Source organism: Eurypyga helias, unplaced genomic scaffold (genome assembly GCF_000690775.1).
Source record: "Eurypyga helias isolate BGI_N326 unplaced genomic scaffold, ASM69077v1 scaffold31723, whole genome shotgun sequence".
Taxonomy (NCBI): domain Eukaryota; kingdom Metazoa; phylum Chordata; class Aves; order Eurypygiformes; family Eurypygidae; genus Eurypyga; species Eurypyga helias.
This window is the reverse complement of record NW_010241083.1, coordinates 1,306-26,314: the sequence shown is the minus strand read 5'-3', so window position 1 is coordinate 26,314 and position 25,009 is coordinate 1,306. Positions and strand designations below refer to the sequence as shown.

At 44.4% G+C, this 25,009-nt stretch overlaps 1 protein-coding gene across 2 annotated transcripts; it reads left to right on the top strand.

The window, feature by feature from the left end:
* The first annotated feature begins 416 nt into the window (after positions 1-416).
* Positions 417-17,012, top strand: TM2D1 (TM2 domain containing 1). 2 transcript variants are annotated; one of them, XM_010148641.1, is made up of 6 exons: positions 417-486; positions 1,898-2,006; positions 6,102-6,193; positions 9,083-9,156; positions 10,389-10,506; positions 16,443-17,012. In XM_010148641.1, exons 1-5 carry the CDS (start codon positions 417-419, stop codon positions 10,497-10,499), a joined length of 456 nt encoding a protein of 151 aa, XP_010146943.1. In that variant the 3' UTR covers positions 10,500-10,506; positions 16,443-17,012. The 2 variants fall into 2 exon arrangements, with proteins under 2 accessions (XP_010146943.1, XP_010146942.1); XM_010148640.1 differs by lacking the exon at positions 16,443-17,012 and having other exon boundaries at positions 10,389-10,576.
* The last annotated feature ends 7,997 nt before the right edge of the window (positions 17,013-25,009 follow it).

Genomic DNA, 25,009 nt, shown 5'->3' with positions numbered 1-25,009 from the left:
GTGCAAATTCCAGGTGTTTCTGATGTTCATCTTTAGGTGTTCTTTGAATTTTGTATATTACTGTAGACTTCAATTTCTCAGCCAAATGCCTCAATTTAGAGGCGCTCAGGTGCTGAAATAAGTCTAGATTAGGTGTGCTAGAGGCCTGGCTGATAAATACTGTAGTTCCTTTAGGTAGTGCTGACTGCAGCACTAATTAAACGTGAAGTTTATGCAATATATTGGTGTATTAAATTGGATTAGCAGATTTGCTGTATGGTAATGTGCTGTTCCTATTTTGGGGGATGGGTAGGAAGGAAAACTACCATCAAGGTGCATCGTAAATCCTCAGGGTTTAAAGAGGGTGGAATAAATTACTGTTAAACCTGTTGTAGTGCTTCATATGAAAAATGTTTTCCTCAATTACCTGAACATATATGTGTGATGAGCCTAAAATAGATAATAGTACCCAAGAACCAATGAATTGCACAAATCACACAGCATATGGTAAGGATTTCTAACTTATAACATTGACAGTAGCTACATTTTCAGTAGGAAGTGTTCAATTTATGCATTTATGTGTCTGCTAAATGAGCTTTATAAAACATGGGATTAGTAATATCATTAGTAGGAAAGCCTAAACCACTTGTGTGGATTGGATGCTTTACTAAAAATGAGTAAACACATTGTCTCTGATTGGTACATTTGTAAGTGAGGTTTCTGGTAAATCTCTTCAATGTATGTTATATCCTCTGGGCCCTGGCCTGCACTGCTGTGATTAAAACAAGTCATTGCTGTCATACTGATTTTGCATATACTTAGAAGAATTGACATGACAGAACAGCCTTCAAAATATTCTATTTTTTAATTTTGTTCTTAGGGAAACATGATGCCTTCCATCATCAGAAGTTTTTGGTGCCATGAGGCTATGTTTTGAAAGCACTTACATGTATTTTGATGTTAAGTTCTGATGTGCTTCGGCTTACAACAGAGCAATGCTTAAATTGATCACTTGGTTTATTGCATATGCTTAGCTTTTCTGATGTTCACAGGCATTGCAATAGATAGTCTTAGTGCTAGTTGATAGCACAACAGTTTTGCTTTATGTGCAGTCATGTTTAAAATACACGTCTGCACTTGTTGTCGTTCGTATTTTGTTTTCGATAAATGCTGAACACGTCTGCACTTGTTGTCGTTCGTGTTTTCGATAAATGCTGGATAATCTTCTTCACTGGGATGCTCAGGGATAGTGAAGGTTTTCCATATACTTCAGAGACTGAAGGATAGTACTATCCAAAATGGATCCTTTTTTAAGCTATTCAGTCCTTTACATCCTCTGTGACATCATGTCCCTGATTATAAACATCCAGTCAGTGAGCAGAAAGAATATTCTGTAGTTTGAGATTGATCACAACACAAATTGTTAGTTGTCTGACACCTCAGATGGTCATATAGTCCAAGGTCCTGCTCAAAGCAGCGTTGACACTGAATTCAGACTAGGTTGCCCAGGGCTTTGTGCAGTCAGATCTTGAAAACCTCCAAGGATGGTGATGGCACCATCTCTCTGGGCAGCTTGTTCCAAGGTTTGACTGTTCTCATGATCAGAATGTTTTCTGTGTGTTAGGTTCAGATTTCCCATTGACTCATAACGGAGCAAAAATGGAAATTACAGCAGAATTAGGGCAGCAATTAGGCCTGTATATTTTGCTTAATATGCATTATGCTGAAAGACAAGTTAGTCAAAGGACTGACTTAATAATACATGTTTTTAGAGTAATATGTCTGTACGTACTGTGCTGTCTATCAAGACTGTTGCACAAAATAACTTCATTTATGTATTTCACTTGTGTCTTGTCAGAAAAACGTTACATTACCCCATCAGTTACAACTTAATTTCAAATAATTTTTTTGTCCTCAGTTCAGTGTCTGCCAGCACCAAATATTACGTGCAAAGATCACCTTGGCATAGAAAAAGTCTTTACAGGACACGAAGTTGGATTTTACAAGCCTATTGCATGTCGCAATGTGTAAGTACACTATTGGCTTTTTGAATAATTTGTCTCTGTTTTCACACTGAAGTTTTTCTGAAATAGTGTGATGCGTTGTTGACAGATGTACGGTAGAATTGTACGTGTTGCCCAGTGCTTAATCCTGTAACAAACACTGTAAGTAGTATCAGCCACAGGCATGTTTTTCTTTGTTTAGTTATGTTCGTGTCTTTGCCTTACCTTAGTATTTTACCTTTTCTTTACTTAGTACTTTTACCCTGGCAAAAATTTGTTCTAAATGCTAAACCTGCTTTTCACATATGCATAACATCTGCATGGCTGCTGAAAGGAGCCGCGTGAGGACACCTCTCCGTCCCTCTCCCTGACACCCCACTGTATGTTGAATCAGGGAATGGATCTGGGTTTGAGCTGACTTGGAACAGTTCCCCAGTTTGAGTCACAGCACAGTCGCTCCAAGTGCTTGTGCCAGCGCAAGGATGAGGGTGGCTCAAGGATAGGAGAGTGGAGAAAGGAGGACTGCTCTGCTCAGTGGCAGTCCTGGTTCGTGCCTGTAGCTGCAGCTTACTTAATCAAATCCTCCGTGTCTTTCAACAGCCTCTTTCTGAAATGTGAAAATGATGGACCTGGTTTGTGTAAAGCACATTGTGAGCTATGGAGAGCTCTGGGCACCAATAAATGTTCCAACTGGCCAATGCTAATGATCAGCAAACACCTGTCAATGACATTTGTTTCTCCTTTTTGAGGGATTCACACAGGAGCCTTTTTCTTTTGTCCTGTTGGAATCTTTGGAAATTAAAACTCCAGTAATATTTGCTGGGTGTTCCTTATCATACTAGTGGGCAAATAACTCTTGATGTGATACTGCTCAGTAATTTTCCTAGCTCAGAAGTACAGCTCTGCCTCTTAGTTTCATAAATATTTTCTCTGTATTTAGTCTTCTCAACAGTCAAAGCTCAGCAAATTGAAGAAAACATATTATTACGTCTAATCAAATTTAAATGCTAGCAAACTAGACTTCAGTCACATTTTTTGTCCAGAAACAATTGTGTTTCAGTCCCATCTGTGATGGGGACTGAGAATAAGATGAGCTATACTAGTTTAATAAAATTACTTCCTTTTTGGAATAGGCAGCAGTTCTTATGTTTGGAGTTCTTTATATTTTTATTGAATCTATTTTCTAGAAACATTTTTAAAATGTGTTTTTTCTTTGTTTATTAATGAAAAAACCAAATCTATGTAGGCAGAAAAATGTCATCCTTCTTATGATGTCTATTACTCGATCCTGACTATATCGACAAAATAATCAATGGTTACACTACCAAGAGAACTTGCTGGGGCTTTTCCAGTCCTGTGACTGCTGGTACGGCAGAAGGGGGAGAGGACCCTTTGTGGGCTTGCCAAAAGCTCCAGCAAAATACAGCTGTGAATGTAGAAAGAGTTTCACAGGTAGGCCTCAAAGCCAGTTAGAAGGGCAGCAAGGTTAATATTACCATCTTTCATATGTGCACTTGTTTAAAGAATGGTCTGGCCACTGATTGTTACATGAACCTTTTATAAGGCATTTTGAATGTTCCCCGAGTGTTAGAAATATTATTTTAAGCAGGACTGTCCAGCTTGATATTATAATAGGCCTGCCCTTTCTACTGCTTTTTGGAGATTTTCCAGCATCTTGTCTGAGTTTTGATGGAAACTGTCTTCTGGCAGAACTCACTGCACATCCTGTAACTAGAAAATTGGTCTGAGAAGGTATCTTCCCTTAGCAGGGTTGTCCTAGCAGGGGGATGGCAGGTTAATCTCTACCCCTAGCTTTCAGAAGGAGCAAATCAGCAAGTTGTCCTTAGCTAAAACTGTATTTTAACAACAGTCCAGATCACAATTCTGTGATCCAGATGTTTTAGAGCAAGACCAGGAGATGGTGTATATTTGTGTAAGTGGATGTGTTCAAGTTGCTTCTAGTATTAGTTCAAGGAGAAGCTTGTAAGTGCTAATAGGGTTGCTCCAGCAAAGAATTACTGGGAGTCAGGATTGCTTTAGTCTGGTTTTAATGCGATGTTTTGGAGGTGGATTTTTTGCCAAAGGCTAGAATTCCCCAAGTTTGCACTCTATCATCTATTTTGCTTAATACGTGCAGGCCCTGATTCTGCAGCCTTGGAATGTGCTTTGCTCAAGTGTTGCCGTTCCGGGCAAGGAGTCCATCACACGGCAGTCTGTGGAATCCCGTAGGTCAGTGTGGACGGGTCTTTGAGCTGTGCTGAGAGACCCTGACAGAGCACAGGAGCCACGGTGACCCACAGCAGTACCTGCATATTATCAACTGATGTGGGAGAGCTGGAAGAAAAGGTTTTTAACATGGCAGCTGGAAGAAATATGCAGAGGGGGGAAAGATTGGATGAGGCTGAGAAGCAAGAAAAATTCAGGATACCAACCGAAAAGAAATTGCATCTTTTACCCAATTGTAGAAGTTCCTTTAGGTGCCTGGCATGTGTTACTTTCCTACTTTTTTGTTAGTCTCCAGTGCATATGTTTGTCTGTAAGAGTGAGTAGGGCAAAGGAAATACAAGGGTAGATGCAGCCTTGTTCCAGTATTAACATGCTTCCACTTGGTGCTGGATTCCTCCCGCCCGGCCGTTGGATGCTGACTAGGCTGCAGGCTGTTCTGCTGGTAAAAGCACCTCGAAGCACAGGCAAGTGCTCAGCTTATTACTGGTTTAGATCAGGAGCATCTCAAATTAAACTGTGTTCCCACCGTTTATATAAGAGCTCTTCTTGGGCGTTAGTGTCCTTGGAAGGTTGTTGACACTTTGTGGTTGATAAACAATTTCCATTGGTTTACCTCAACTTTTAAATAAAACCATTAGTGTCCTTTACAGTGGAAACAAGACGGTTCTGAAGATTATCATATGCGTTACATTAGGTTCCAGGAAGGCCCAGTATGTTCTAGGTTGCTAATAAGTGCTAAGTAACAAATATGGAGGTAAGAGTCACGATTTAATCACTTAATGTTGCCATTAAGTTTTAAAGTCAGTAAATCTAGATAATAAGCAAAAAGGTGGATCTTTATTTGGCATTGAAATTGCATAATAAAGGTGCTTGGACCTTTCTTTTTGTGAAACTCTTCTATTCAACTGTCAACCAAGAGTTTAATTTGGGCTTATTAAGTAATTGCTGGCACATAGTAGTGCACGTATCAAAACAGTGAATTATTGAATATTTTTTCAGTTCTAATTACATTGGGGTCTGCTTTTCAGAAGCTAGCTGTTCGCCAGTGCAGCAGAGAGTGTGGCAAGTTCTAGTGTTGACAGCTCCATGCTCCTAGCTCGCTTATTAGTGTAAAGTTCACATGAGCAATGACTAAAAGTTAGAGGTGGTTGGGTGGCACATGGTTCAGCTGTTGGAAGGAATGGTGCCAATTAGTATAAATCTCAAAAAGTCTGTTGTGTCTGTGTATTTTGTATCACTAACCATGGGATGCTGAACTTCAGGGTACCCCTGTACCGCTGTACATCTTTGTCCCGTCAACAGTTCTTGTCATTTGAGAGTTTGTGCCTTTAGATGTAGGAAATGGATACATGACTTACCCTTTCTGTTGAATCCTTCCTGCAGCTTCAGCCAGTGGTTATGGCTCATTTCTCCATCAGATCTCATTGCAGTGACTGTCTCTGCTGACATGTCACCTCTCTGTCCTGCTCCTCTCAGTCTGGCTGCCTGTGAGACTAATGCCTGCAGACAGTATGCGTACACCTCTTAGCCTTCTAGGGTTGGCTCAGTAGGGCTGAACTGTTAGGAAGTACTCTGGAAATCTGGGAATGTACCAGCAATGGAATTGTGTCTCTTGACAAGCAATCATGATTTTGTTTCAGAATAATCTGTATTCTGCAAGAGTATACTTGAGTTGCAGCAGCTGAGGTTGCTTTATGGAGGATGCCTACCCAGTTTGAAAGCTTAACATTATCAATTCTGTGTCCGTTAATTGAAGATAAATAACAAGTCTGTTGTGTGGTTTTTTTTTTTTTAAACTGCAGCAGCAGGCAAATGAGTCACTACTTGAATTCTCAATAGTATGAGTGAATATATTCTGCAGTCATTGTCTACATTACTCCTTCCTTTTGGCAGAAATGGATACTCCTACAAAGTGGCGGTGGCTCTGTCCTTATTTCTTGGATGGCTGGGAGCAGATAGATTTTATCTAGGCTATCCTGCATTGGGTAAGTTTATTTCTTATTTTTCCTTTGAGGTGAAGCTTACTGTTATGACTGAGTTGTACGTGTCTACTTGTATTTGGGGTAATGAAGGCTGACAGTCATCGCTTTATTACTCACAACTGGAATCCTTACTTCATTGTCAAGTAAGATAAAATCCTGCGTTATCCTCAGCCTGCTGTTCTGTTGGAGTGAGTGCTGACAAATGGATATATGGTTGTCCAACAGATAAAAACCCAGTGAGCAAACATTATTGCTATTCATAGTTGTGCGTTACGTTTGCTTTGCATTGACGTTTACTACAGCACTCTGTGAGGCACTGAAACAGAAACGGGTTTGGCTTACGTGCCAGCTACTTACATGATGCTTGATTTTACCAAGAAAACAGTGGATAAAGTTACAGTAAACCTAGCATTTGGGGATATGGAATGTATTCCGGCAAATACATATTTTCAAGGTAGCTGATAGTATTAATAACAGTTCTGCAGAAGCTGGGAGCTGTAATAAGACAGACCTACCTCTGGTGAGTGTTTTTAGGACCTGGTTCCCAGGGTGATGTTGCCACTGGCTTTTAAATAATGGAAATACCTCAGTGTGTTAGAGTTACTTTCACTGGCTTTGTTTCCGAGCTGGACAATGAAGTAAATTAAAGTCTAGATTTATGGAGAAATGAATTTGAAAATACTATGCGTGTTGCTGTCACTTTGTCTAGAAATTTTGATTTTCTGCCCATTAAATGCAAACTTTTGGGGTTTTGATAACATTATCTGTCCTTGATAATCTGGTGTTAACATTTGCCTCTTTTTTTCCCCTGAGATTCTATAATGAACACTTACTTTGTCCATCAGTTTCACGAAAGCATACATTTCTGGAAGTGGTCAGTAACGTGCACCTTTTTGTTACAGCATTGGATTTGGAATAATTTACAGCAATTATTTTGTAATATATAACAGTAATACAGATTTATAACTTCTCTGTTCTTCTACAGAAGTTCTTTAGGGCTCATGCTTGTTAACCCTGCTGGAATATACTGTAGCCAGTAACCAAAGTTAAAAGGCTGAAAATTAAGCTTTTCCAAAGTCGAGTTTCAAGCTTTTGAAAGGTAAAAAAGACAAAAGCAAATAGATAAGAGTAGAAAAGAAGAAAGAATAAAAATCAATACATTAGATTTCTTGGCAGTGTCTTGGCAAAAAATGGTAAAAAATGGTAATAGCACTGAAATATTTTGTGCAGGCATAATGAAGACTGTAAACGCTCTCTGGTTTATTTTCTTCCCCTTCTCTTTGCTCAAAGGGAGCACAAATACAAACAAGCTGTTGAATATGAAGAAGCCGGGAAGGCGACCTCTTCTTCTCCCACCCACTGTGAACTAAACCATAGGTTATTCCTGCGGAAGAGCACTGTTTTTTCCCTCTGCGCTTGAGAGCAGTTTATTCTCTCAGTGTGATCTGCCTCCGGAACCAGCAATGCCAAGAGAACTGCTGGGCTCCTAAAACGCTGACTGGCAGCGAGGGTCAGGACCAGAGCTTGAGAGCAGATGGTGTAAGGAGCGTCACAGAGGTCTTAGGTGGTGACTGCACTTGATGCAGGTCATCACAAAGTAAACTCTTCCCCAGAGTTTGAGGTTATTTAATCGTCTGACCTGTTGTCTCCTAGGGCTGGTGTTCCTTTAGCTGGCTGTTGCCCTTGTGTTTAGTTACGCTGCTGCCGGTACTGATACCCGGGCGAACTACGTCTGGCTGCTGCGAACAAGTTCTTTTGAACAGTGCTATACTTGTGCCACTTAAATGTGCAAAAGCCCCACTTCCGTTCTAATATGCACATAGCCTTTCCTTCTCATCAGCTGAAAGTCCGTCCTGCTACTACTCCGTGGTCATCAGGTGCATTTTCCCTGTTCTCACTGACTGCTGAGTCGTTCCATGGAGACATCATAAACTGTCTCCCTGGAGCTTATAAATCAGGCTAGTTTCATCTCATCAGCCATGGGAGCTATATCCAGACAGTGAGATGCTCTTCCTGCAGCCTGCACGCAGTTACTCCCCTGCTCATGGGCTCGGGGCGTCTTCACGAGGACTATCTTGTTCTCAGAATAACCTAGATGTTTGCCTAGCTCAGCTGAAGTGTTACTTACAATATCTCTAGTACTTGTGTTATATTCATTGTACAAAACACTACTGATATTAAAAAAAAAAGAGAATAATCATTTAAGACAGCCTCCTCCTTCTGAAGGCATTTTCCAGATGAAGTCAGCCTTGCATGGCAACTTCCAATGAAACATTTATCTGTTAGCTGCCATTCCCATATATTTTCTATTAATCTTTTATTTGCTCCTACAAAAAATATCATTTTTGAATATTGGTTAAAAAGAAGCATTTATATGTGTGTAAATATATATATATATTCAAAGTAAATTCCTACTTCAGCAGAATTGAAAAATGACACAAAGGCTTGTTCTCCAAAGTAGCGTGTTCTGAAAATCAAATCAGTATGTGCTGCAACTCATGAGACAGTAGAAAGTCTCCTTCTATTCAGAAGTAAATTTTGCAGCTCAAATTGGGATTTTTTTGTCTGTGCCTCAGTCAAAGAAAGGAAAACTTACAGTAACTTGGGTATCAGCTTTTGTCTTTCCTTGTTTAAGCATATTTATCTGTTTAAAAGAAATGTGTTAATGTTTAAAATCTTTGAAGCATATTCAGGATGTAGAAATATAAATGCGCAATTTGTTTTTTTCCCTGATAATTGAAGTTCTTTAACTTTAGGTCTGTTTCTAGATGTGGGGCGTTTGTTTGTTATGCGGGATGGGAGGAGAGTTGGGATGTGATTGCCCCTGGACACCTATGACCTTCGTATGCGACTGGCTTAAAGCCACAGTTAAATTTTGTTTTCCTTTTCTAGGTTTATTAAAGTTCTGCACTGTAGGATTTTGTGGAATTGGTAGCCTGATTGATTTCATCCTTATTTCAATGCAGGTAGGTCAGGGCTGTCAAAAAAACATACAGGCCTGTGTTTGTCAAAGCTTTGCTGTGATTGCGAAGGCTGTGTTAGCACTGTGTTAGTGCCTTAAGAATCTTCGTGTGTTGAAACCCAAAGACATTTATTTGAGCTCTTCCTGGTGTTGTGGAGTATGGATACAAAATATCAGTGTGTTTTGTTGTTTGCATTAACAGCCAGGTTAGCTATCTGTAAGCACTCGTACTGAATAGCTTGGAAGCCATAACACCATGCAGTCGCTTGGTCAGAACCTGTCAGCTCTTCATGTGCCACCGACTGTTGGACTTCGCCTGAGAGAGCCGGCGGTTCCCAGAATCCTCAAGCTCTGCACTTGTGCGTGCTTTACACGGATGGAGCCCGTCATCTGGGGTGTCCGGGCACTGTGCAGGAGAAGGGACATTGTCATGTTATTGTTCTGCCCCTCCTCCAAATACAAGTCCCATATCACCCGAGAGCTGTGACTGTAGGATGCGTGATGGTTAAATCCCCAGCTGGGGTGACATCTTATGACATCTTGAATTGCCAAATTGTCTTATTCTGCAGTGCATCCATTTAGCATGAATTACAAATCGCCTATGGTGAACTTAAAATGCATTGTGGATATAGAAATTGCTTATATGGGTTTACAGATAAATATTTTAAAAGTATACGTCTTTTAAAGTTCAGGCATTCTCAAATTCCTTTCTATGCTACCGCAGGGATCTTGCCTCAGATCACTTACTGATACAGTTGAGAGTATCTTTCATCTCTCTCTGTTCATCTCCCAGGTGACCCCACATCAATTTAGCATTTCCGGAACAAAAAAGCTGTGATCTTCTCTCCTTTCTCCGGTCCGTACCTGTGCAGTATTTCAAAGATACTTGTCATCCACCTAATTCTCTCCTGCCTCCTCATTTGTTCAAGAAAAGTGGTTTGGAGCCCACTCATTTATTAGCCTGATTTTGTGACTCAAATCCTCATCGGCTTAACCTAGTACCAGCGCCTGGCTGTGTTAATTTGGTTGATTAGAAGCCCTAGGGAAATAATCCTCCTGAGACAGTGCTCGCTGAAATAGTTAAAGTACAGCACAACTTCAAAATAAATCTAGTTTCTGTTTGACTAATTAAGCGTGACTAATTTTATGATGGGAAAATTAGCAGTAATTGAGACATTAGCACAAAGTGTATATTTCACTTCATATTGGAAAGTCTCAGTTCTTTTTCTCTCGTAGATCGTTGGCCCTTCCGATGGCTCCAGTTACATTATAGACTACTACGGAGCAAGGCTGACGCGGCTCACCATCACCAACGCAACGTTCAGGAAAATGCAGACCTATCCCTAACCCTGCAGTAAGTGTCACTAGCGCAAAGGTGCGGTTCGTTTTTACGGCTGGATCCAGTCGTCCACTGGAATTGCGGATGACGTTAATTACCCTTCATCAGAACTCTTACCTGTGTGTTGAACGCAGACGGGAGAGTACGGAGTTCCTCAAGCGAATGAGTTTACCTCAAAGGCACCAAGTTTCTTTGTGACTGCTCTGTTTCTGGGAGCACGGGGTTGGTTGCTAAGTTGTACCGTTTGTGAAATGTGCAGACTTTTGCCATTTGCACTGGTGTTCTGTGTCTGTAAGTATAATTTAGAGTGTTAGAGCGGTGGAGACAGTTGTTCAGAACAACTATGCTGATCTTTAGTCCATTGAAATCAAGGAGAATTTTAGCCTGGATGTGCCAGGATTACACTTGGGGTCTGTTTTCATAACTGTGTGTGTAAGTTTGTAAATTAACTTAAATATCCCAAACCACGGAAACTGCCTGCCTTTCTGTCCTGTTAGTTAAAATCCAGATGGCCCTAAATGTTGTGCTGGTGTATCCTGGGAAATTCTCATGATTAAAATAATTATTTATGTAAAGCTTAAAGAGACATTTTGGTCAAGTTACAAAATTTGGTCAGTGCTGATCAACAGTAGAAATATGGACCCTCAAAAATATAGAAATGTAGATGAGACATCACAAAAAAGGAGGGTGGATGTTGGGGTGCCCTGAGGTTAGAATAGGAAATAATTGTTCTGCTTATTTTGATTTAATTTTCCTCCCTTGCAACCATCCATAGTGAAATACATACCTTCTTTTTCTGAAAAGTGGTGCATGTGTTTTACAGCTACAGAATGTCAAAAAAGTGAATTCTTTGTACTACTAAAACCCTTTAAAGGTTCTTGGTTTAGATCAGTTGTGTTTCAGTGAAATAAACTGTGTCCTTAAAAGTTGTTTGACCAAAGTCTTTAGGACAGCCAAGATTTGCCTAGGTGTTCCTTTAAAGAAGAGTAGATACACGCAGAGACAGAAAATCTGTCAACAGAATCTTCGTGTTATTTGAGCAATATTAGACGTTCCCTCCACCCACTGAGACGTGGCAGCAACCGAGTGAGAAATCCACATGGTAGAAACTTTAGCAAGGACTGTTTTTCAAAAAATTAGGCTATTTTGGTTTTCAGATGAAACTTTCAAAATGTTATTAGTGTGTCCACAAACTATTTTTAAGGGAATTACAAAAAATGAGATTCCTAAATCGATTTTTAAAAGTGCTATTTGTGGGTCTTAGTCTCCTTTAAACCTGCACTGACTGGTGCACAGAAAGCTTTGCAAAGGCATCCTACTGTTTTCCCTGATCAACGTAACCTGGCGTATCACTTAATGAGAATAAACAACAAGGAATGCTCTCTGCCTAACGTTAATTCGTTCCTTCACGCAAGAAGGACGTAGTTTGGGAGTACTTGCTAACAGGCATTTGACTTGTGGGTTCAAGGAGGCAAGAACACTCTGTTGGCTTCGTTTACTTTCCTGATGTGTGTTGCACCTCCCTTTTGTCTCTCCCTCACTGAATGCTCTTTCTGCATGTCAGTTTTGTTTCCTGAAATACTTTCAAAAACGGTCAGGAGGTGGACAGAAAATTAATGTTTGAATCGAATAAAATCTCATGGCTAAGATCATCCTGTGACTTGTCTGCTTTCTTAACCCTGAAGCTGATAATATAGCTGTGAAAATAGGAAGATACCGTGAGCATTATAATAAAAAATAGCCTTGGGCAACTCATCGCGCAAGATTCCATTCTGAAATGTTATCTCCGCGTGTACAAGTAGCAGAGGGCTTGGCTGACTGATGCCAGCAGTCCATCTTGCGCTTCGTTATCCCTGAGAGAGCAGGGGAGCTGGTGTGTGTGAATCGGATGAAAACGTGGTTAGTTACGAGGTGCGTCAGATAGTTTGTGAATCCCAGAAACCAAGTAGCCGGCAGAGAGAAAGATGTGTTATTCCAAGTTAGTGCGTTTCTGTAGGAACAGAAGATGCGTGTCACCCAATCCAGGAAATCTGGGAAAACTGCTATGGACCTCTGATGCTCTCTGGTTTGTCATGCCAGCGCATGCCCTTGTCGCTGCCTGGTCACAGCGGGCAGAAAGAAGCTGCGGGCGACAGGGCAGGACAATGTGTTATTTCTCTTCCTCATAGATGGTATTCCACTTGATCTTGTACCGATGACTTCCCGCCTCTTCCGCAACCCTCTCCTTAGTCTGTAAAGCCTTCTAGAAATCAGTGCTGCAGATGGTGTAACCTTTGGAACTTGGATGCTGCTGGAATTCTGTTGTCTATCCGAACACCCGTATCTCTGTCCCTATATGCGTGTGAGTTGCTGGCTGAAGTGTGGAGGGGGTTAACTGCGTAAGCAGATAGTGCTGCAGGGCCAGTAGAGTCTTCGCGAGGTCTTTGTTTTCGTCTTTAATTGTCAGATATGGCGTGTTTACCATAACGGCTGCGAGAAGTGTGATGCAAGATGTAAAGCTGTCCCACTGTGTTAATAATAAATTGGCTACAGTAATATTTATCAAAATGTCTGTCCCATGATGATTTTCTGTGTTGACGCCTACTTTAGCTTTCTCCTGTCAATCAAGTTGTCCGTCGAAGTGTTTCTGTTGTTCTGATTGCTCTGACTGCACTGGAATAATCTTCTCTGGATTGTTTCCCCAAAACCAGTTGCAAAGCAATAAAAAAAATTAGACAACGTACTGTGTCATCCTCCTGCCTCATTCCAGATAAGATGATACCTGCTGGCCTTGCAGATATTCAGGAATCCTTAAAACACTCAACAGAGAAGTATTGTTCTGTATGTGTAAAAATTAAGAACATAAGAAATAAAGGCCAGAGTTTAAAAAAAGAATTTGAAGGGCCTAGCCTTTAAAAACCTGTAGAAAGCTATTCACTGAAGATGCTGCAGATCCCTGCCAGGAGTTAAATCCAAATCTTCCCTAAGTACCGGTGCTGTTCAGTCATTGCAAAAATGACTCCATAAACCTGTCATTTTTTTCCCCTTTTACTTTTTTTAATGTTCAATGTAGGATTTTCTGCGATGGGCTTAACCATGATCTGAACGAGCAGTAGCTGGTAGAAACGTTCAGCTTTGGGCACTCTGCATTCGCTCACGCAGCGCAAAAGTGGCGGTACTTAGGTGTGCTTACTCTGCCTTGTGTTTGTTCAGGTCGGCCAACTAGCACTTGTTTTTGGAGCTTGTTTTCCAAAAGAGGGGATTTAGAGATATTTTAGAACAGGATTTGGAGATATTTTCGAATAAACTCTCTGACTAGTTATTCCTCCTGCGATTTAAATCACGACAACGCTGTGGCAACTTCCTGTGACAGTATTTTGTTATCCTGTTTCCCTCTCCACCACCCAGCACTTATTACATGAAGATATCACTTCTGCTTTCGGAACCTGATAACACCTTAACTGTTAGGTTTTATTATGTTTCCAAAGATGCATTGCTGTACGTCTGCCAGTAAAACGTCGCAGCTCCACAGGAAGGGCTTTGTGTTTGAAATGCTCCGTTAGAATTTTTTTGGAGAACATCTGTTGTCACCCCATCAAGAATTGTTTCCTTTGTTCCTCAAGAGTATATTCAGCTATATTTGCTTACGCAGCTCTGTCTATTCAGTCTCCTCGCATCTCTTCTCAGTGTGTGTGGTTTTTTTTATTTTATTTTCAGATTCATTAGGTGTTTAGTCCATTTCTGCACCCCGAGTCATTCCTGGTGCTTGCTCTGCAGTTTTCAACCCTGTTTCCTCCAGAAAATAACATTGAATACAGTAAGGTTGGGTGCTTCAGCACCCAGCTGGGGAGATGCCAAAGGCAAGATTTCACAAGCCATCCCGACGTTTCCCTTGCCTCGTAGGACCATCACTGTGCGTTGCCTGCTACTTCACTAATCCATCACGCGCTCTGCCAAACGCAGTGTCGTCCCATCCCTACCGGCTTTGCCATGTTCATTGTTATAAATGGTCACTATAGCGCTTCTTTAAGAAACGCATCATTTGTTTTCTTTTAAATCATGCTTTTTAACCAGCTACTATGGTCTGGGTTCAACCTGCGACAGTGTCTGCCAAGAGGTGAAATACAAGAGATTGTTGTGTTTGCATCCTCTGCCTGGATCTCAGGGGGAAAAAATAGCTTAACTTTAGGCATATGCTTAAGTGTTTTGCTAGACTGAAATTTGATGGAGACTCATCCCACTTTCTTCCTCTCGATCCATCTGTGTTACCCAGAGAACCTTTCTAATCTCTGTGAATTAAACGAACATTGCATTCTGTATGGAATCCTTAGTGCTGATGCTGTAAATGGCTGATAATATTTGATACAGCTCCGTGGCATCCTGTGTGCCGCAACTTCTTTTCTTCACCTCAAAGCTGCTTCTTGTTCACTTTTGTTCATACTGTCAGCTCTGTTTGTTCAGGTATCGGCTGCCTCTGGACATCCTGCCGCAAGTTCTCAAGAACTTCTCGGAGGAGTTGGACTCTTCAGAGCTGAACCATGTACGTAGAAATGTCACGGCATTTTTTTGGGAAAGACACACTGGGGAGCAGTAGATGTCAATTAAGAGGGGGCTGCAGGCTGCAGAAAGTTATGTCTGAAACTTAAAACCGTGTTGTCTCTTTGCCTTCTTCCTGAAGGTGGAGCCAAACCCCCTATCAGATCTCCAAATCTTCTCAAGTTGTTCTTTATCCTACAGCAAAGACTTAGCACTCTGGTATTTTTCCTTGCACAACAGAGAAGACTGGAAAGTGGATGTGAGGATTCTGCCTGGCCAAGATGCATTTTGCACTACGCTCGCTCTCCAGACCTAAGACTGCAGCAAAGGAAAAGAGTGGAAATAGAAGAACAAAAAGGGCAGCCTCACTGCTGTTTGCACCGAGTGCGATGAGATCCAGGTCCATAAACTCCCAACAAACGAAAGTGTTTAAAAAATACTGCTTGTCTCTAATAAGAACTCAGGATTTTGGATTCTTGCTCTTTGTGCTTCATTATAATCTCGAACGCCCTCATGCTCCGATAATTCTCCATTATACATCTGAGTGGCTGCTTTCAGGACTGCAGTGCTCTCCCCGAGAAGCACCGTTCTCAGGCTCTGCAGATGCGTATGACACAGCAGAATTTTAGGCAGTATAAAAACTGTAAAGATCAGTTTCCATTACTGTAATTACTATATGAATCCTATCTTTAAGAGGCTTAGAACAGGCCTATTTAACCTTGGTTTGAGCTGAGGCTTGGTCCAAGTCTGATAAGTAGAACACCGAATTCCTTTTTTCTTTTTTCTAGTTTTCTCTGCAGCATCGTGACAGTGGGGAGCGGGGCGGGAGGGTCCTGGATCTGATGCTGCCTCTGCCCTGTCTCTCGTGGTAATGGGGCAATAGACCTGTCCCCAGCCAACAGCGAGGCTAAAAGAGACGCACATTTTGCTACATCTGAAAGGCACCGTTTCTCCCCTTGGAACCTGTTGCTGCTGCTCTTGCCCGGCTGTACTGCAGCAGAGGTGGGGGAGAGGGTGAGGAGGTACACGGCCCGCAGAGCACGAATTGGGCTGTAGCAGGCGTTCCCATCTTTCATGTCGTCTGCACCACCTCGATGAAAGCCAAGGTGTTGGCTGCCCTGGTGCTTCCCTTTTGGGTCGCCAAGATGCCTGGAGCTGCCTCCAGCTGCCTTTCAGGTGGGAGCATTCAAGCTGGGAAAGAAGTTGGCAGCACCACATGCAGAGGTTGGTGATATCCTGCTCCTTTGCTTAAGCATGCCAGACTCTTAGCTGTAGGCCAGAGAGCCGCTTTGATATGGATAGCCATTACTTGCTCCAAAAGCAATCTGGCACAGCATTTTCCATGTCATGAACCTGTTCTGCGGTGGGTGCTTTGCCCCCTAGTCAGCAGAGCCGTAGGAAGGAATTTATTAATGTATTCTGTTTCCTTTATGCAGGGTCTTCTTCAAAGTTCCTTGGATTTACCATGGTGAAAACATGGCAAGAACACGTAAGAGGAGATCGCTGCCTGCGAAGAAGTGAGTGTGTGTTCACCTGGAGCCTGACGAGGCCGCCCACCATATGGATTGTGTTGGCAGAGGCAGAAGCCTGGAGAATGCAGAGGTGGGGGGTAATTTTTAGGGCTTTCATTCCACGGTCCCGTTGATTATAACCCTATTAAGAGGACGATGCATGCGACTTTCAAGTTATTTTGTTAACTAAGTGTAGGCAATGGATGTGTCATGCTAACAAACATAATTGCTGGTGTGTCTAATACAGTCTGCAAGTACAGTACAGTGAATTTAAAAGGTTGTGGTAATCTAAGAATGTTAAAAGGGAAATGTGTGCCTGGGAGGTGTGGGGGTTGGGGAGAAAAACGACTTACTTGACATTCGCTGTCTTCCTCCCAGCTCCTTTGCTAAAGTAGGAACAGAATCGGAACAAAAAAATGTTTGTTTTACAGCTGTACCAAGTTACGGCGTGGACTCGTGCTCCCCCCTCCTCTCCCACTTGCATCAAGTACATCCTGTACTTTTGGCAACATGTTGACTGGATATTTAAAAGCTGTGAACTGTTCTGAAAGTTTCACATACTGGGTTATGGGCCATGTGTGTTTGATCAAAATTCAATTACTGCACTGTACCATGCTTGGAAACCTATCATCCCAAGTTATGAAGTATGACGAAATAGGCTAATCTAATTGGTTCAGTATGGGAGCAGTATCAACCAAGCTTGTTATGATAAATAGCTTCCTGTGTTAAAGGTTCTCTAGAGCTTAAGTATCTTGGCTCACCTCCCTCTACAAAATAAGAATAGTGTTCCCTGGGAACAGTTACATCACTGTCCCTCTCCTACATTCACAATTAAAGGTTTGTGGATTTCTATTTTTTTTTCGTCTTGCTATTCCTTGAATAGATAAAGCGTGGCCATCTACCCCGTTCCACCTCCTTCCCTTTCCTCGTGTTAGGTTGTGCCGTGCGTACCGTGAGCCTGCCTGTCCCGTTTCAGAGCTGAGGGAAGGCAAGCTTGACTAGGATGCCAAAACCAGCCCCGGGCCAGAGGCTGGGGTTTGTGTGCCGGCGTGTCCGTACATACAACGTGCCCGTTTGTATGGAGATTTGGAATGTTTGATGTGAAGTTAAATGTGGAAGCACTTTAATCTTTCTAAGCGTCTAATGAAAGAACTTCTGTATAGTGAATTTTGTACCAAAGGATGTGCTGTGGTCTTCTTGGAACTGGAATTTTAGTTTGTCAGTAGTTAAACGCAAATCCAGTGTGCAAGCGCTGGATTATGACTAGGGAAGGACTATGTTCTAAGCCTGGATTTGTCGTCACTAAATTTGTCACTAAGTCAGTGAGCTGTCTCCCATGGGATGATACTGGCTTCATGATTTTATCTGGTCCATCTTTGGCAAGAAGTACTTAGCTCGGATTTTGATGTCACTTTAATAGACAGTGTCAAGGGGGAAAAAAAAAAAACAACAAGGAAAAGTGGCTCCTTATGCACTGGCGATTCATCTTTTTACTTTCTTGAACCACACCCCCATGTGCCTCCTAACTCTCAAATCCCCTTCAGGCAAAATAATTGTGTGATGGTCGTTTTACAAAGAGATAATGTAGGCCGGATATTGCAAGGGCCTTTAACATAGGTGAAATTTCTCCCAAGAATAAGGTTATTCGCTTACTTAAGGGTTGGTAGAATGAGTCCTTATGTAAGTGAGCCTGTGTATTAGCCCCAAGACTGCCTAATACCTGGATTAAGCCTATATGGTGATTAATGCCTATTTACTATATCTGTTATCCCACTGTATTTTGCTCTTCAGCCTTGATTAAGCCCTTTGCTTTACCATTTAAAATGTCCTGCTTAACCTTCTGCTACAAACGTACACACTGCTGAGGTCTGCATTTTTAACTAGAACAAGTTCTACCATAAATAATAGCATTTAATTTTAAAGTGCAACAGCTACAGTCACCGCTTGATTAAATGACAGAGAACAGCAAGAGCAAACTGGGGAACATAGGGTTTTTCACAACAAATGTCCTTTACCATTTAAAATGTCCTGCTTAACCTTCTGCTACAAACGTACACACTGCTGAGGTCTGCATTTTTAACTAGAACAAGTTCTACCATAAATAATAGCATTTAATTTTAAAGTGCAACAGCTACAGTCACCGCTTGATTAAATGACAGAGAACAGCAAGAGCAAACTGGGGAACATAGGGTTTTTCACAACAAATGTCTACATCCACGTACGAGGAAAAATACTCTGCTGATGATTAGCACTTTCCCTGCAGTTCTTTATGGTACGTGTTTATAGACAATTCTTACCAAAAAACCTAAACAGTGACTCTCTGCGCTTTCCCCAAAATATCTTTTGAAGGAGATAAACTAGATTAATCTCTCTTTGTAAAGTTCCCACAAGAAAGCTCACAGACACAGTAGCTTTACCTTCAAAAATAGAATGTGACTGTAGGCACTTATGCTAATCTCTTTTTTGGCAAATCAGCTTTTTTGTATTGAATCTTGCTTGATTGAATAGCGCTGGAGCTGCCAGAGTAAATGCTATTATCAATGTACAGTAATTAAGGAAATAGTCCTTGTCACTCCAACAGTGTCCAGGCAGTGCCTTCTGTAATAACGTTAAATGATAAAGAAATCTCCTCGGGGTGTGGATGCCGGGCCGGGGGAGCTCTCAACGTGCAGCAGAATAACGCCGCGCAGAAGTACCGGGGCCGGGGAGAAGTGCAAACGCCCGTGGCGTTGGTGCTACACGCACGGCTGACGCGAAACGCCTAAATAGGCGCTCAGCGCTGCGCCACGGAATTGTTTCATTTGCCCTGCAATTTCCTCACTCAGGGCAGCTGAGCATCTCCCGGTCTCCACCCTTAAAAATCGTGTGTGAGGGAGGGGAGGGGGGGAGACCCTTCCATCATTCAGCGACTTCAAAGATCTTTTCCCCCCTTCGGGCAGCAGCCTGCGCGAACGATAAACCTTGCCTTAAGATCAGCAGAGCCGGGCTCTGCCAAATCCATTTGGGGAGAGAATTTCAGTAAAAAGGACTTGTCATTCCTTCCCCCGCCCTTCCGTTTCACTTGAAACTCTACAGCCCAGCAGTACTCGGTGGATCGCAGTTCTTCCTGCAGCACCCGAAGAGAGATTCCCCAAGGAGAGAGAGAGGGAAAAACCTTTGGACATCTTCTGCGTTATAACCTTATCGCCTGCGCCAAGGAATGTGCAATGTAGTAACGCAGGGTAGTTCTCAGACACCAAAAACACCGCTTAAGGAGCAGAGAGCCCAGACCTGCGGTGCCGGAGCTTTCGCGGCCGCAGCCCCGCGTGGAGACGCTCGCGGTGAACTGCGCTGGCCCGAGACATGCTGAGGTCGGCATTTGGTAGCAAAGATCTTTTGTCCACCGAAGGGACATGCAGAAGATGATGTGTTGTTTCATGGGCAGTAAATAACAAGGGGAGGTGTTTAATCAAGTGTGCCGGGAAATGCTGCTCCCGTGAAAACACACGCATTTCCAAAGGCACGGCTTGGGAAGGGAAGGCTTGCAGGGATGGAAGGGAAAGGCGAGTAGTGAGGCTGCTGAATTTCATCGCACTGCTTGTAAGACACACTCGGAGAAGAATCCTGGCCCCTCTTCTGCTTTTCCTCAGCAACCTGAGTCTTGTCCAAACTCCGTGTAATAATCTTCGTGTTTCATAAATCTGGCAGTTCTGCTTGGGCATACGTTACCGGGGATTTTAACATTCCCTGCATCACTCCGGTTTAATGCATTGACATTCTGAAGGCTGGGCATCGTAACCTCTCCATTAAATCCTTGACACAATGAAGTGTCTTCTAAATAAAATAATTCAGAGGGATCGATCCAGTGAACTTCAGGGTGCACCTTTTCAATTATTTCTTAAAGATGGAAGTGTTTTGTGCATATTGAGCGCCGGATCTGTGGGACTGGGAGGGAGGGGAGTCACGTCCTGAGCATGGACCTGAGCTCCGCTCCGGCGGGAGCTTGCAGAAACGCTCGGAGGGGAGCGAGCACGCGGGCCGTTCCCGTGCCTCCAGCGTGACTCTAAACTTGGCTTGGCTGGACCCGGGCCTCGTTTCTGTTGTATGTAAAACATTAATGTTCTATATGTTGTTCCAAAGGATTTGGTTTTTAACATACCCTTCGCTTGACCTTCAGAACTGTCGGCTTGAATATGAGCAGGAGTGCTGTGGTCAGAATTAAAAAAAAAAAAGACAGCCCAGGCAGCGGGTTTTTTAATTGAGGCATGCCAAATACCAAAGGCAGATGCTTTTTCATTCTGTAGCTCCTGGATACGCGGTCTACTTTTCGGTTTCAAGGACAAAGGAAACACTTATCCAATTAGATGAGGCATGAGATTGTGACATACGGGCTCTTTCCTTAAATAAAAAAATGTTGGAAAAAGATATTTGACCCTAAGTCAATAAGTGCTATTAAAATAATGAATACTCCATAAATCCAACCGTATATGCAGCCCGTGCTCAGAGCTGTGCCGTTTTTGTCGCTGGGAAGGCTGCGGGACCGCCCGGGAGAAAGCCCCACGCAACTGGCTTGTCCAAATCACGTTTCGAAGGCCTTACTTTTAAAACGGGATATACAGAAGCGTAAGCCAATTAGGCTGGGAGGCAGACCTGCTCTCCTCTCCGTTTGACATCTCTATCGAGCCAGCTTGGACGATACCAAACATGATCTGCTGGTCAGAAGAGCTGCATTTCCCCGGACCGCCCGGGAGAAAGCCCCACGCAACTGGCTTGTCCAAATCACGTTTCGAAGGCCTTACTTTTAAAACGGGATATACAGAAGCGTAAGCCAATTAGGCTGGGAGGCAGACCTGCTCTCCTCTCCGTTTGACATCTCTATCGAGCCAGCTTGGACGATACCAAACATGATCTGCTGGTCAGAAGAGCTGCATTTCCCCCCCCCGCGAAGTTTTTTTTTTCCGACGCGCGTAGGAGCCCATCTTTTAACAGGATCGTGGCTTGCCCAAGGTAACGCGGCTTTTGTCTGCCATCGCCTGTGGTCGCTGCTTTACACGCGTCGCACCCGAGTCTTAAGCGTCCTAGAAGCACACTCGAATATCTGCACGAGGGGCATTGCACGGCGGCGGCGGAAGCTGGATGCGTCGGGGTCTGCGTCATTTCGCTCCCTGTGCCTGGAGATGGGGGCAGTAGTCAAACGCCAAAATAATTACAGCCCTTCTGTTTCCAGCCTCAGAGCCGTGGCGTGTTTACTTTACCCATAACACTTTACCAGGCAGCTGGAGCTGTTGATGAAATGACAGTCGCTCATCGAAGTGGGCCTGAGCGATACTGGAACAAATGGGAGTGACTGGAACAATTGCTCCTCTTCTCCCAGCCAGGCCCAGCTCCCATTTTCGTTCCTCTCCACCTTGGTGGCTGTCGCTGGACCTTTGCAGCATTCATCCTGCCGTAGGCTACTCCAGAGCCATTAGCTGTGTCCGACACCCAGTGACACCCCAACCCACGGTGTCCTTGGTGACAGTGCTGGCTGCCTGGATCCCAGTGACCTTGGCCTAGAAGCAGCACCCCGTGAACCCTTCCCAGCCCCGGCTGCATCGCAGATCAGGCTGGAAGAGGCACGTGCACCTGTTGGCGAGGGGCGGTCGCAGCACGGAGAGTGCCCGTGCCAATCCCGACCAGTGGGAACCCCCTGGAGACACCCGGAGCAGGGGGCAGCAGGAGGGAGCCTTCGTGGAGCCCCACAGAGATGCAGACGAAGTGATGATGCTTCCCATGAAAAGCACCCAAAATACAGCGAGGTGAGGAGGAAACACCGTGCATTTTCATCATTTCGGTATTTCTGGCACAGTTTACGTGGCGACTCTGTCCCTGATGAAGAGGAGCAATGAACACCCTCTGCGAAGCTCGTATGGCGAGGGATGGGAGAGCAGACAGCGACCCGAAGGGTGTCACATTCTGGAAACCTGACCTGGAGCGAAAGATCCACAATTAATGAGGTGGGTAAGGGAGTCTCTGGGTCTTAGCAAAGCCCTTGGATTATCATAAGAAGGAAAGCAGGTGCCAAACGGCTTTAAAGCATCCCGCGTGTTATCAGTGACTTCTCTGTTGATGGCAAGAGTTCACAGGGCGCTGTTAGCATTCTGGGCAGAGGGGGAGCAGATCTATGGGGCGGCTCTCAATGAATGCGTTGCCGCAGTAAACTTCTTCAGCAATTCACATCTGATCTCTGCTGACCTTTTTTTTCCCCTCCTATTTAAACCTTTAGCTTGCAAATGAGCCATTTCCTACCTCAAACTGGTGGATGGCAGGGGAGGAAATTCTACCCGCGATTTATAGGAGTTGCTGGTGACCTAACTGTCTGTCAGCACCTTTTCTAATTGATCTCTCTTTGAACTGAGTTTGGCCAATTACTTTCTCCTAGGTGAGCAAAGATGAGATTATCCTTAAAAACACGCGGTGGATGGAAGGTAACAGTCCATTCTGAGCACGTGGTGAGGGGGATGAAGGCCAACTGCCTCCCACACCCCAAAACCTCTGGTTATCTCAACCAGCTGCTTGCCCAGAAAGGAGTTTGCTTGAAGAAACTGGTTTTGAAGGGGTGTGCGGGGGGTGACTTGGCTGCTCTTGCGAGCTGTGTTCACATCCTCACTTCCATGTGGAGGGGATGCAAGGGGATGCACTCCTGCACGGGCTGTGGAGCTGGATGACCAAACCAACACCTTCCAGGTTGATTATGCCCCACGGTCCTCTTCCAGCACAGTGATGGGGCAGCCTTTAAAGTCCCTTTCCAGCATACCGTCCAAGAAGAAATCCCCCAAATCACGAACCAGCTGTGCCTCCGCTGGTCTGTCTCATGATGAGGATATGGAAAGGGAATGAAATGAAGTAACAACCCGCTGTTGAACTGCTGATCTCAAGAGTTCAGGCATATTCCTGGCTGCATTTTACAGTGCTTCGTGTGTCCAGGTGAATCCCTTACCCTTCCCTGTAGCCGTACTGTGGGAGTTTGGCTGGGGCAGCTTCCTGTGGCAGCGGGAAGGACCCTTGGCTTGACCGGATAGCAAGAAGTTGGAGTTGCCCCAGCTGGCAGCGACACAAAGGGAGTTAAATCAGGCCGGTCCATTAAAAAGCCATGAGTCCCACCTCAAAATCCTTTTCAGAAATATATTTTACCTGATTTTCCTTCGTCTCCCAGCTCCAGAGCGTGAGTTTTCAAGCCTTGTTTCTACGGCTGACCTGATGAGAACTTGCCTTTCCCTTCGTGCTGCAGCTTGGCAAACATCAGCAGGCTGTGAGATTTCACACCGCCGTCGCCTAGCCAGGGCAGCCAGCGTTCCCAGCGGCAGCGGGTGCATTCCCACTGCAGCCGGCAGCTCTTGCCCTGCAGCACAGGCTCTGCTGCCGGAGCGCCCCGATGCTGCATCCTCCGTGGGTGGCACAGGAGCCCTCGCCAGCTTTCCCGCCCTGCGTCCGGGGTGACCCTTCCAAAATCTCACTGGGAAAATGCGCTTCCTCTCCAGGAACATGGGAGACTGTGTTGGATGTTGCCATTCCCCTGCACCCACTCAGGCTACAAGCAGCAGCCAGGCAACGGATCCTCTTCCAACCTCCCTTTGGAAAGAAAGCAAAAAACCACCCTAACCACCTCCCAAACGGCGCAAAATACTATTTAGAAACAAGAAAAACTTGCCCAGACCCCAGCTCTGGGCCTGTAAAGTTGGAGGGTCACAGCCCAGTGACATGGGCTCTCAGATGGGGAAGCATCCCGGGTGAGAAAATGCTGGAAAAATGACTTTTTTCTTCTTGCAGGTGAGTTTTGAGAGGGCTCCAGCATGGGGTGCTGAGGGAGAAGGGGGCCTTTAGGAATATTTACATATGGGATCTTAGTCTTCTCTTTCCTGTCCTTTTTTAATAAGGAAAACAGACCCATTTCCTTGCCTGGGGAAACTGAGGCTGCTTGAGACCCCTGGGGATGGGTCAAGAAGGGGTCGGTGGGTTTCCCACTAAGGTGCATGTTTCCTAAATAAAGAGTGACCATGTGGGATGTTCCTCAAGCCACCAGCCTCCTCTTTGGGGTCTGCTTGGCATCCCCAGCCAGGCCAAGAGGTGCCCGTGCCCCCGCGGCCGAGCCCCCGGTGTTTCTCAGGCCACATCCCCACCGCTCCCCGCTGGCAGAGCCTTGGTTCAGGAGGTTAAAAGTTATTAACTGAAAATCAATGGCAATAAAAAGAGTCCCATCTGCCGCAGTACACAGCTCACTCCCCCCCAGCTCCCGGCAGCCTTCCCCGCACGGCAGGAAACGGAGCCGCAGCGCCCGGCCGTGGCTGCGCAGCGCCCGGCCAGCCCGGATCTCATCAAATATTGAACCTTCGGAGGCAAAACGGCCCGTGACAAAGAGCTGGACGCGGAGCCAACAAACCATTCCTGGCGTGGCTGTTGCCAGGCGGCACCGTGTCGGCACACACCGTACTGCCCGCGGGCATGGCGGGCGGGGGGGGTGGGCGAGGCCCCGG

What these genes read in the sequence shown, in the direction of transcription:
- TM2D1 (XM_010148641.1), top strand. Translation starts at nt 417, where the DNA reads ATGTGTGATGAGCCTAAAATAGATAATAGTACCCAAGAACCAATGAAT. An exon ending in CCTATTGCATGTCGCAATGT is followed by an intron (nt 2,007 to 6,101) that starts GTAAGTACACTA and finishes TCCTTTTGGCAG; the next exon opens with AAATGGATACTCCTACAAAG. An exon ending in TCTAGGCTATCCTGCATTGG is followed by an intron (nt 6,194 to 9,082) that starts GTAAGTTTATTT and finishes TTCCTTTTCTAG; the next exon opens with GTTTATTAAAGTTCTGCACT.